This window comes from Oryx dammah, unplaced genomic scaffold, assembly GCF_014754425.2.
Source record: "Oryx dammah isolate SB20612 unplaced genomic scaffold, SCBI_Odam_1.1 HiC_scaffold_26, whole genome shotgun sequence".
Lineage (NCBI taxonomy): Eukaryota > Metazoa > Chordata > Mammalia > Artiodactyla > Bovidae > Oryx > Oryx dammah.
The window spans coordinates 59,461,022-59,473,873 of record NW_024070210.1 but is presented as its reverse complement, the minus strand read 5'-3'; the positions used below and the strand labels follow the sequence as shown (position 1 = coordinate 59,473,873).

At 38.0% G+C, this 12,852-nt stretch overlaps 1 protein-coding gene across 1 annotated transcript in view; it reads right to left on the bottom strand.

Annotated features, from left to right (window-relative positions):
* Positions 1-235: 235 nt before the first annotated feature.
* The window catches only part of SOS2 (SOS Ras/Rho guanine nucleotide exchange factor 2), a 100,120-nt gene continuing 87,503 nt past the window's right edge, over positions 236-12,852 (bottom strand). The window contains exons 20-23 of the mRNA XM_040226783.1: positions 12,405-12,666; positions 11,435-11,476; positions 3,426-3,535; positions 236-1,937 (exon numbers count right to left, since the gene is read on the bottom strand). Of these exons, the coding sequence (XP_040082717.1) occupies positions 1,428-1,937; positions 3,426-3,535; positions 11,435-11,476; positions 12,405-12,666 (924 nt within the window). The 3' untranslated portion in view covers positions 236-1,427. The remainder of the gene's footprint in view (positions 1,938-3,425; positions 3,536-11,434; positions 11,477-12,404; positions 12,667-12,852) is intronic.

Sequence of the window (12,852 nt, the reverse complement as noted above, 5' to 3'; positions counted from 1 at the left end):
TTTTCATCTAAATGCATAAAACGGTTGCAGGAAGCTTGTGATTGCGTTTAACAGTGAAGACAGTTTCCCCTCTTCCCTCTAAAGTTTACATCACTTAAATTCTTTGGGATTATGGAATTTAAATTGCACAAAATAACTGAAAATAATGTGTGTATATGTATTACTTGTAGAGAAGTCGACAGTCTTACCCCCTTGTTCCTTATAATGAAAACACATTTTAAAAGTCTTTTAAAAATTAAGACTGGGGTGATTTATTAATCTTGTTAGGAACTCTGATACAAAGCACAGTAAAAGGCCACAGACCAGTAAATAAACAATGTGGCTTTTGGCTACTTTACAACTGCTGCTAGCACTAAGAGCAAAACACGCTTTTTCATCACTTTGAACAGAGGAGTACAAATGGCAAATAAAAGTTTTAATCACTTCTCTGATTAAAAAGTTTAATAAAGCTTTAACTGCTGGTTTAAATATTACCAATCTAAAAAAATACTTTAAAAAATTTTAGTTAACACGAGATTTATAGAGAAAGTTACTTGGTTTTGAAGGCAATGCAGTTGGTTCCTATGCCATAAGAAAATTATCCTCCGGATTTATGAATTAGTAAAGTAGCAGATTGTATTATAGGCCTTGAGTCACATAAATTTATATAGGTTATTAGCATTACTTTTAAATATACAATATAAACAAAACTGTACATATATGGCATATTAACTTTGTTTTCCAAAACAATAGGCAACTCGTTAGCTAAAGACACCATAGTCTGCAAAAACAAAAAGGCACATCTGTACAAGACATATGCCCTTTTTCCCTCTATGACTGAGTTAGGTAGTCTTTACATTTTGACAAAATAATAAACACAGTGCATTCTATTATTTTCATTCTATTTTTCACTTTTGTCTTCAGCAGCAAATTCTGGCATTTAAGACATGGCATTGAAGAGTTTAAGAATAGTGGGTGTTATTCACAATTTTCGGTTAAAAACTAGATGTAAAAGATGGTCAAAGAGGCTTAAAAATCAGTTATCACCACACACCCCCTGTATGTGTGTAAATTCACTGCCTTAAATAGTCATCTGTTACTCAAATTTGAAAAATTCCACAAATGCACCATCCCCTTTCAGTGCAATCAACTTCACTTTAAACCATATTTAGCAGAGTCTACAGTGCAAATATGAATTCCTTATACTGGCCTTTTGGCAGCACTGAGGATCCAAGACAAGGCAATGCTACTGATCACCTGAGGATAATGGTAAGTGACTTCTGTATTTTTATTTTTCCAATTCTGAAAGCTTATTTGATCAGTAGCATTTTTGTAAGAGCATTATTTTTTAAAAAGTACTAAAATACTATGCCTTTTTTGAATAAATTAAAAAAAAAAGGAAATTTTACAAATACCATTCCAGTGTCAATGACTACATATGGCTAGGGTCATTGAGGAGTTTCTGCATTTTCTAACAATGGCAGTCTATACATTGGGGGGTGTGAAAGCTCCCGTTTGTAAGTCTTTGGTGGCAGTTTTGGTAGATGAGGGCTTGAATTCTGCCTTGGTGGAACAGGGGGAGCTTGAGGATGAGCAAGATTATTTTGACTAGAACTGAGCACATAGCATCGACGAGGTACCCTTGGAGAGGGTGTGCTAGGAGGAGTGTTCGGAGAATTTGGACACGTACTAACGTCTCTGAACCAGTCTGGATCTCTGTGAAGATGTCCCAGTGGAGGTGGCTGAAGAGTAAACGGACAGTTTATAAAGTGTTCTGGAGGCCGAAGTGGAACCGGTGGAGGGGTATCAGGAAGAGGATCTCTCGGCGGTGGTGGAGGTGGACTATGCAGAGGCCCGTCAAATGGACCACTAGGAGCAGGAACTCTGGGTTTTACCTTTGGAGGAGGAGGTTGTCTTGGTGGAATAGCAGGGGGGTCATCATCAGATTTCATAGTTCCCTCAAAAACAAAAAAATTAAATTATACCTCTGTTCTCTTGAAACATCTATAAGAAAAAGTTTTAAAAAAGTCTGAAAAATTCTTATGTGTTAAGTTAAATCCAGAGACACAAAATAGGTTAATCTGGTTTAATGATCAGATTTATGAATAAATTACTCCCAGTTTCACTCAGGGCTCCGTTTAATATTTTTATATATGAGATGTTTTAATTGAAATCTTATAAAGCCTCAGATTATCTTGCTTTGTAGACAGTTTATAAATTTATGCATTTTAATTATAATAATGGGCAAGTAAGTAAAAAGAATATTTAGTTTTGTAGACATGAATGCTGAAGCTGAAGCTCCAATACTTTGGCCACCTGATGGATGAGAAGAGCCAACTCACTGGAAAAGACCATGATGCTAGGAAAGAATGAGGGCAAGAAAAGGGGGCAGCAGAGGATGAGATGGTTGGATGGCATCACCAGCTAAATGGACATGAGTCTGAGCAAACTCCAGGAGATAATGAAGGACAGGGAAGCCTGGTGTGATGCAGTCCATGGGGTATCAAAGAGGTGGACATGACTTAGTGAATCAACAAGAAGACATGAAAGAACATGATGTTAAGAGGACTTAATATCCAGCTTCTGCTTTTTGGCCATTTACTTCTACTATCCCCAGTGAAGTTCAAAGTGGTGGTTCTCCAAAGTTTGACCCAGGATCAGCAGCATCAGCACTATTGAAAGTGAAAGTGTTACTCAGTTGAGTCCGACTCTTTGTGACCCCATGGGGTGTAGCCTGCCAGGCTCCCCATTCCATGGAATTCTCCAGGCAAGGATATTGGAGTGGGTAGCCATTCCCTCCTCCAGGGATCTTCCTGACCCAAGGATTGAAACCGGGTCTCCTGCATTGCAGGCAGATTCTTTACTGTCTGAGCCACCAGGGAAGCCTTAGTAGGGATTTGTTATAAATGAAAATTCTTGGGCCCTGCCCCAGACCAACTGAATCAGAAATTCTGGCCATCTGGTTTTAACAAACCTTTCAGATGCTTCTAATGCAGCCTGAAGTTTGAGAAGCACCAGCTGAAAGTCTGGAGAATGCTTTGAATACTACAGTTTTTCCCATCTCTACCCGAAAGAAAATGTACTTCTGAGTATCTATGAATCTGCCCAGCCTCTTTCTTTTTTTAGAAAAAGTATTATGTGGGTTAAACAATTATTTAAGGTATATTCTAAATAAAACAACCTAAGTATTTAAAAAACATAAAAGGTAACCAAATTATAATTGACAGACTCTTTTTAAGAATAAGCACTGTTTTGAAGATTCACAACTTGGAATAAGTTGAGGCAAACCCAAGTCCTGTTGACTACCTTGGATTTTTGTTGTTGCTCTTGTTGGCCGCAAGGCACAGCATGTGGGATCTATAGTTCCCTGACCAAGGATCAAACTTGTGCCTCCTGTAATGGAAAAACAGCACCCTAACCACTGGACCATTGGGGAAATTCCCTACCTTGGAATTTGAAGCATCCTGATCAAATTTTTTTCGAGGTGGAAGTGGAGGAGGAATCAGTGGCTCTTCACTTAGCTTATGTAAACTACCACACGAACTGAAGAAAGACTCTGGGGGTAAAAAAGATTAGTTTAACCACAACTCATAATGCAATCATAAGACAAAACTTTATTTCAGTCTGTGATCACCTCTCCTATGGCATCCATCAGACTGTACGGTAGCTGACTGTTGGTTTAGCTATCCTCTCCATCAAGGTGTAAGCTTTTTGAGGGCAGTATTTATTTTCATATCTATAGCATGTAACACACTGATAGTGCCTGCCACATGCTACATACTACTGCTAAATGAAAACAGAGTATCCAATTAAGATTAATAAGGAGATTCTGCTCCCTGAAAAGTCTTTTGTTTGTATAACTGTACCTATTTCCAAAGAAAGAGCATCCATAAACAGAGACCATGCATTTTTGAGAAAGTTACTATGGGATACATTTCTACATAGGTAATAAAACCTCCATTTAGGAGATGATAGGGTATGGTTGCATCACAGAACCGTTCTCTATACAAATTTCCTATTGATAATGGACACATTACATAACCACATTAATGGAAATTTACAAAATAATAAAGTATTAGAGGAAAAATTATCCCTAGACATAGAACAGTTTTCACGTTCATTTATTTCTTTTATCTTTTTCATATGGTTATAATATCTGTCATTATGGACCTGTATAAAGGCATTGATCAAGTCTTATTTATCATTATACTGAGATTGGGTTTAAAGGAGCTTGTTGGGAAAGAAGCTGATGAGTTTAATTTTAAACACACTGAGTTTGTGTGAACTGCTTATGGGATATCCAAGTAAAGATGTCACTCATTACTCCATGTCAAAAATTGCTATCCTGATCATATCACTCTGCAGTCACCCCAGGGGGTCCTGCTGGCTCAGAGTGCCAGCAGCAGAAGCGAACAGTGTCCCTATGTGGTGTTGGCAGATGGTGCGAGGAGGTCAGGTAGAACACCATCCGCTGTCAGTACGTTCCTTTTGCTTGCCCCGCACTCTGCCCTGTCTTTGTCTCTAGGTGATGGTGAATCTATTCCATATGGTTTAGTCAGCCAATTCTGCCGAGGGCGCCCCAATTCCAGTCAAGAAGTGGACAAAGGACTCATTTTCTTGACAAGATCAGATCTGTAGCTACCTCTTTTTTATGCACGCAGCCATGTGCTTCAGTGAAATCTGACCTCACCCCTTGGCTCCAAAGATGGGGCCTGCTTAGACCATTCCCTCAGCCAGAGTAACTGGTTTAGCTGTTGGCACAGGACCCAATTCAGACTACTGAAATCTGAAAGGAGTTATGTGAGAGGCTACTGAAAAGGAAGTTTCTTGTTCTTTTGGAAAAGCAGTCTGTCATCTGTACCTCTTTTTCACTTGACTGAGCAAGGACACACATAACCTTTTTACTGCTCCTGCCACCCCTCTTTCGACTTTGAGGAAAAACAGCCTTAGATAAAGCTGATAATCTGGACAAAACAACGAACAGTCAAAAAGAAACCTGGTCTTTGATAATATCACTGAAACACTGAATCAACCAGCCTTAAAGCAACCGTCCTCCAGATTTTCAGCTAATGAGTCAGAATGTTTCCTTACTGTTTAAGGCAGACTTAGTTGAGTCTTCTCTTCCTCACAGAAACACACATGCTTATGGAAGAAAAAAATATCTTAATGATGATGAGACATTTAAGTTTTTGAAACTGAGTCTGACTCGACAGTCAGACCACTTAACCACTATGACAGGAAGTACTTAGTAACCCGTGCTGAAGTCTCAACTTCAATTTTATTTCCATTAAGAGCACTTCCCCACAGATTATTCAGGTTTTGTGAGCTTTTAAAATAACTTCATTATTCTATACTAGTGAATGTAGGATAATTTACTAAACAATTTCTGTAATGTTAGTTAGCTATGTTAAGTTACTTCCAATTTTTTATCATTCACGCATCCATCCATGCAGCAAATATTTATTGGGTATCTGCTATAGTGCCAGCACTCTTCTAGGCACTGGCAATATAGCAGTGAACAGGAAGCAAAAATTCATGTCTTTATGAAGCTTACATTCTAGGTTGATAAGAAAGAATAAACATGATGATTAAGTAAAAGTATAACAGCTCTAAGTTAAAAGAAGAAATGTTAGATAAGGAATGGGGAGCAAGTTCAAACAGGGTGATCAGGGAAGACCTCCTTCAGGAAACACTGAGAAAAAAGGCTGAAGGAGGCAACGGAGCTTGCCATTAGGCCAGACGGGTGAACAGCACTCTAAGCAGAGGGAATCGGAAGAACAGAAGTCCTTACGTGGGATTATGTCCAGGGTGCAGAGTGCCTAGAGCAGAGTAGGTGATAGGAGAGAACAGCAGGTGATGAAGTCTGACTGATCAGAGGTCAGATTTCACAGGACCTTATGGGTCCTTTTTGAAGAAACTGAAACGGTGTCTTTTACTCTAAGATGGAAGGCCATGGGCTTTAAGTAGTGATGAGTCAAGTCTAACCTACATTCTAAAAGGACCCATCTGCTGTACTGAAAACTGAAGTATGGAAGGTGGGAAGTGAGGATGCTACTATAATAAACCAGGTAAGTGATTGTGGTCACTTGGACCAGGGTAGCAGTAGTAAAGAAGTCAAGAAATGGTTAGATCCTGGATATATTTTGAGAGTAAATAAAACTTGTTGATGGATCACACTTTGGGTATGGGAAAAAGAAACAGGTAAATGATAGCTCTTAATATTTTCAGCCTCAGCAATTAGACAAATGTGATTATAACTGGGAAGAGGTGGCAATGGAAAGAACGACTTTAGAGGGTATGATATTCAAATACAGACATCGAACAGGACACTGATTATACGAGGCTAAAGGTCAAGAGAGAAGTTCTGGGTAGACAAAAAAATTGGGGAATTATCATCTTAAAGATGATATAACACTGAATGAGACACCAAGTGAGTGAGAAGAAAAGAGATTCAGAGACTTAGGACATTCCATTTTTAAGAGGTTGGGAAAATGCAGAGAAACCAGCAAGAGAGAGTAAGGAGCTAAAAGTAAAGTAGAAAAACGAAGAGAATGAGTGGGATGAGCAACGTGATCTTCATGTATGTGCCTTCTTCACAAAAATTTTTTGGTATTCAGTATTAATGAAGGCAGAGACTTTTTCTTGTTTGCTACTGAATCCTTAGTAGTTGGCAGAGTAGCTGGTCCAAAGTACTCAACTTTCTATTGAATGAATAAGACCAAAAGGTGTGAACATTTTTTTGGTTTGATACATTGTTTTCAAATTTCTCTCCAAAAGGATCATACTAATATATCAACTCACAAGGGTAAGTGATATATGAGTACCTTTTAAAATGGGCTTGCTCATTCTTTGATGTAAACTGTCTATTCATGTCCATTGTTTCTTGCTGTTTTTCTCACTGTACATGAGCACTTTTTGTACTTTTATTTCTTTTAGGACCTTAAGACACTCAGAATTTTAATTGCAGTTATTCTCAATGTTTTCTATTAAAATTCAAAACATGATTTTATTTATGATATGGAAAGTCTATTTTACTATCACTCAAAATAATGTCTAAAACTCCTTGTTCTAAAATGACATAGTACTATAAATTGAACTGTGTCCCTTCCCTCCATAAAAGTTATGTTGAAGTCCTAGCCTCAGTACCAATAAATATGACGCTATTGGGAAATATAGACTTTACAGCTCTGAAATCAAGTTAGGATGAAAGTGAACCCTATTTCTGTCTGTGTGCTGTGTGCTCAGTCGTATCCAACTCTTTGCGACCCATCAACAGTGGGTCATAAAGAGTGGGCCGCCAGGCTCCTCTGTCCATGGGGCTTCACAGGCAAGAATACTGGAGTGGGTTGCCATTACTTCCTCCAGGGGATCTTCCCAACCCAGGGATCGAACGCGCATCTCCTGCTTCTCTTGCGTTGGCAGGCAGATTCTTTACCACTGTGCCACCTGGGAAGTCCTAACTCTGTGTGACTGGTATCTTTATAAAAACAGTTGAAGAGAAAACGAGATACAAGGAGAAGCTGGCCATGTGACAACAGAGGCAGAGGTTAAAGTGATCTATCTACAAACCAAAGGATGCCAAGGATTACCAGCAAAGGTAGAAGCCGGCAAAGCCAAGGAAAGATCCTTCCTTACGGAGGGCGCACAGCCCTGCCATCTTGATTTTTCAGACTTTCAGCCTCAGAAGTGGACTTGAAGTCACTCAGTTTGTGGTACTCTGTTACTGAAGCACTAGAAACTAATATATGTAGTAAAAACATTTCCACTGTTGAACAATAAGGAAAATAAGAAACATATACAAACTTCAGTGAAACCAGGAAACATCTGAATCCTGAAGCTTCAACCTATAAAGGTGGACTACAGTGTGTATGAAGGAGACAAATGGAGGAAGACGAAACCCAACTGTCTATACTGAATGAGACTGACAAACAGCAGCAAAACTGCCCCCACAGAACCAAAGGAGGGCTCAGGAATTAAAGGCACTTAGTATAATAGAAGGCACAGACAGAGGACTTGAGTAAGTCTATATAAGGGACAACGAGAACCCTAAAGCCCTATTCTGCACTTAATGAGGCCAGGAAATTACCACATTTCCACCACTGGCAGGAGCCTGAGGGTTTTATTCACTGGAGAATCTAAATATCAGACGTGGGGACACTAGTCTGTGCTGAAAACAGATTTTCATACTAAGTGCAAAGATCACGCAGGGAGAAGATTCGAAGATCTTTCTTTGGAGAAACTAAATACTCTTAGAGAAAAGGCCTCACAGATTCTGAAATATGAGGATTTCCTAATTTAAAAAATTCTCATCACTCTATCACCCTACAGTGAAACCCACAAGTCAACGAGTTTTACCCATGGATACAGGTCTTCCCATCAACTTATACTGTCTCACTTTAAAACATGAACAGAAAGCTAAGGATATAAGATAAGAAAGAAAAGCCTCCAGTATAAAAGACCACAGACCACAACAAATAGAAGAAAGAAACTCAGGAAAAAAAAAAAATACCAGAAACAAAATCTTTCAAAAATTAAAAAAATTAAGCCAGAAGAGAAAAATATAAAAATGGCATGCTGAGAGGGAATTTAGAAAGAATTCTGAGAAATTCAAAATCATGATAGATGAAAAAAATAGAAAAGCTGGGTGATTAAAGTAAGGCGATCTCCCAGAAAACAGAACATAAAAACAAAGAAATGGACAAGAGGAGATAAAAGAAAACTGAATCATGAATCTAGGATGTACAATATGGAAAATAAGCTCCAAAAAGGGACCCAGAGAACATGGAAGCGAAGAAAGTATTAACAAAATGATATATGGAAAATTTTCTAGAAATCAAAGACATAAATCTCTAAATTTAAATGGCTCATTAAATACACAGCAAAATGAAAAAAAAAAAAAAAGACCCACATCAAAGCAGATCACTGGGAATGTACTGATCATTAGGAATAAATAGAAGATCCTAAAAGCTTCTTGAATTTAATGTGGCCACCTCTGAGCCACTAGGGAAGCCCCATTTTAATGTGGCAGAGACTCCTAACTGTCCCCGCAGGGCACCTTTCCCTTTCTTCCTTTTAGTAATAGTATCTGCCTAGTTAGAGAGAACATTTCTTACAGCTGTGTCCATGTGACTAAGTTTTGGCCAATGAGATGAGAGCAGGAGTGATGTGTGCAACTCCCAGACCATGTTTTTGTAAACAAAGTTCCTTGCCCTCCAAGTTACTACTGGCAGAAAAATGGCAACAACTCAAATCAGTTGCTCAAACACATTTTGAGAATCCTGGATTGCCCTGCTAGTTTGAAAGCCTAGTAGAGCAGAGTTGTTTACTTACTCTGGCTATTTTGAGAAACAAACTTCCACTTCATTTAAGGCACTGCATTTTTGGGTCTCTTTGTTATTACAGCAAGTAAACTGCAGTTTTCAAAAAAAAGTATTAAGAATGTAGGGTCACTGACAGAAGGAGTTTTGTCTATTTTGTTCAGTGCCACTTCTCTTGTACCGGCAATAGGGCCTACATGTAACAGGCATTTAAAAATTATGCATGAATAATTTATGAGTGAGTGATACTCGACTTCTAAACAGCAAGTATGAAAGCTAAAACACAGTGGGAAACTGTCTTCCAGATTCTGACTGAAAATGACTTAAATTTCTCTACCTAGCCAAACTTTTTTTGGGGGGGATTTGGGGGGGCAGTTTGTACCATGTGGGCTTGGAGAAGGAAATGGCAACTCACCCCAGTATTCTGGCCTGGAAAATTCCCTGGACAGAGGAGCCTGGTGGGCTATAGCCAAAGGGGTCACAAAGAATCGGACACGACTGAGTGACTGAGCATGAGCGTGCAGGCTTGTGGAATATCAGTTCCCTGATCAGGAAACGAACCCAGGCCCTTGGCAGCAAAAGTGCACAGTCCTAACCACTGGACTGCCATGGAATTCTCCTGGCTAAACTATTAACAATGAAATGTATAATAAATACATTTTTTAAAATGCAAGAACTTAAAAGTTTATATCCTATGTATCCTTTCTCAGGTAGCTACTACAGAATGTACCCCTATCAAAATAAGGCAGCATATCAAGAAAGAACACAAGGAATCCAAAAATCAAGAATACAATACATGAGAGATGAAGGGAATTTCCAGTATGACAGCAGAAGAAAGTTCTAGGATTTCAGCTAAGTCAGAGGCCGAGACAGCAACTAGTCCCAAATGGAGCAGGAGGACAAAAGATCATAAGTAAGGAAGTTTCCCGTGAAAAAGCATACATGAAAACCCTCAAAACCAAAAACACCTTGGTAATTTCCCGAAATGGTCTGACTTTAAGGAAAACTGTGGTGTTAAAGGGTGTGGGAAGACTTAGCAATAGACGTTTGAAAAACAAAAAAACAAAAATCCTAAACATTAACGAAGCAATTATTAACTTCAGGAAACAGCATACAAGAAAGGAAGCATAATCACAGTATATACTCCTTGACTTAGCAGTGAATAATATTTTCCCCAAATGCAGGAAGTTTATTAGGTAAAGAGGGAAATCCTCATTTACCTTGTCTTTTAAACACTGTGTAAAAGTAATGGTTCAAAAGAGAGAAAATATAAAACATTACTTAGAAAGGTAGAAGAATCACTGCAAAACAAGGGGTGGGGAGTCATGAGGGAGAATACTGTTGTTAATTTCACCCTAAGTGTTTTAAGCACTATTTGCCTTTTGACACTATGCATATATAACCTTGACAAAAACTGTGAAATTAAAGTACAGAATTAAATATTTAAAAGAATAAACTTACTTTTCTCACAAGACAGGGATTCTCTTGTTACTATCTATATGATCTACATTTTACTATCATAGAAGCAGAAGTCCTCTAGATTGGGAGAATTATTCCTGAAGCTGCTGTGTCCCTTTGGGTTATTCTGTTTTAAACAAACGACCACAGAAAGGTAGGTGACAGTATTTATGTCATACTATGATATAATTAAGGATGACAGAATAGTATTTTACTTAAAATGCTACTTTAACTAAATAAGTGCATGAGAAGAAATAAGTCATCAAGGCTAGCCTAGGAACCTGATAAACATTTAATATTATTCCTGTAGAAAAATGAATTGGCAATAGCAGGGAATAGGAAAGACAACCGATATGAAATCACTGTTTCTTCTGTGCCAAGCAATGTGCTAGGAGCTCTATATAGTTATCTCATTTGACCCTTAATAAATTGGAGATGCTAAGTAATTTGTTCAGCACCATGCAGTCCCTAAAACATATACAGTAAAATGATGAAAATAAACTGTAGTAAAGTGTAAATAGTACCCAATTGTAAAAAAATAATTCCATCCATTTGTAAGAATTTCATTTAGTAAAATCTTTAAATGTTGCTAAAATTCAAAATATTCACATACAAAGTTCATCAATGCAATTATTATCTTTATAATCATTTCATTAGAATGAAGTTAAATTTTTACTTACTTGAATGAGGCAAGAGGACTGGAGCAAAGATGCTGTTGCTTCCTATTAGAAGGAGAAAAATCAATTTGAAAAGGAAGGTAATATGTATGATTTTATTTTAAAGATATGTTTGCATAATGTAGCATACATAATAACATGCACAGAGTTCAGAACTTTATCATCATCTTTTGCCATGTTAGTTTTTAAAGAATGAATATGGTATTCTTTGTACTTGGAATTTTTTTCCTTTCTTAGCATAAATAGTTCCCTCTCTATCAGTCTCTTTAAATTTCCTTCACAGAACTTATCTGCTTTGTTTTCTTTTTCATTGGCTATTGCTCCCTTTAGAGTAGTATTGGGGCTCAAAAGGTCCTGAATAAATCTTTGTTGAATGAATAAACTAGAAAATAACATGCAGAAAGTGAAAGTGAAGTTGCTTAGTCATGTCCGACTCTTTGCGACCCTGTGGACTGTAGCCCACCAGGCTCCTCCGTCCACGGGATTCTCCTGGTAAGAGTACTGGAATGGGTTGCCATTTCCTTTTCCAGGGGCTCTTCCCCACCCAGGGATCGAACCCAGGTCTCCCGCATTGCAGGCAGACGCTTTAACCTCTGAGCCACCAGGGAAGCCTGCAGACTGCAATGAATCTCTTAGGTCGAGAAATTAAGCCATTAAGTTCATACAAAATTTTCAATGCATAATCATCAAACCATTGTCCCTCTAATTTTACAGGAACCATCAAATATGGTGGTTGCTTCAATCATCACAGCCTTATAATTACTATAATCATTCCCATCAACACAATATGCAGAAGCAATGCACAAATACTGCTTTCCTCCCCTGTGTTACAATCACTATTTTCACATATAGATGTCATTTTTCACACTAATATAGTCTGTAAAGGATTCTACAGTTTCCTAACTAAAATGATGAGAATTAACTAAAACACAAGATTCCCTTTTTTGCCAAACAATTTACATCAAATACATACCACAGGAACTGTTGAGATCCACATCTAAAAACACACTAAGGTCTGAAGAAGCAGATACTGGTGGGGTAGATGGTGTATTTGGAGAGGTTGGTGCTGACACTGTTGATTCAAGCTCCGTTTCAGCAATCCGACTAAAGCTTATTTTACACGGTTCTCTTTCTAATGGTGTTGGGTGACCTCGCAAAGTACCTGAGGTAGAGCCATGTCGGCCTGTATTAGGCCTTATTCCAGGAGATTTTAAGGAGAAAGCTGATTTCCTAGGCTAGGAAAAGCAAATGTAATTATCATTACTAACTTGTGTGTACTTTATTTATTAAATAAAGTACATTATGTAAAGTATTATGGCTTAGCATATTAGTAGTATACAGTTGAAAGAGTACAATAAATCCAAACCTGCAAGGACAGTCTGTAACATTCCAGCAGAATACTTTGAGATTTGATTGGCTTA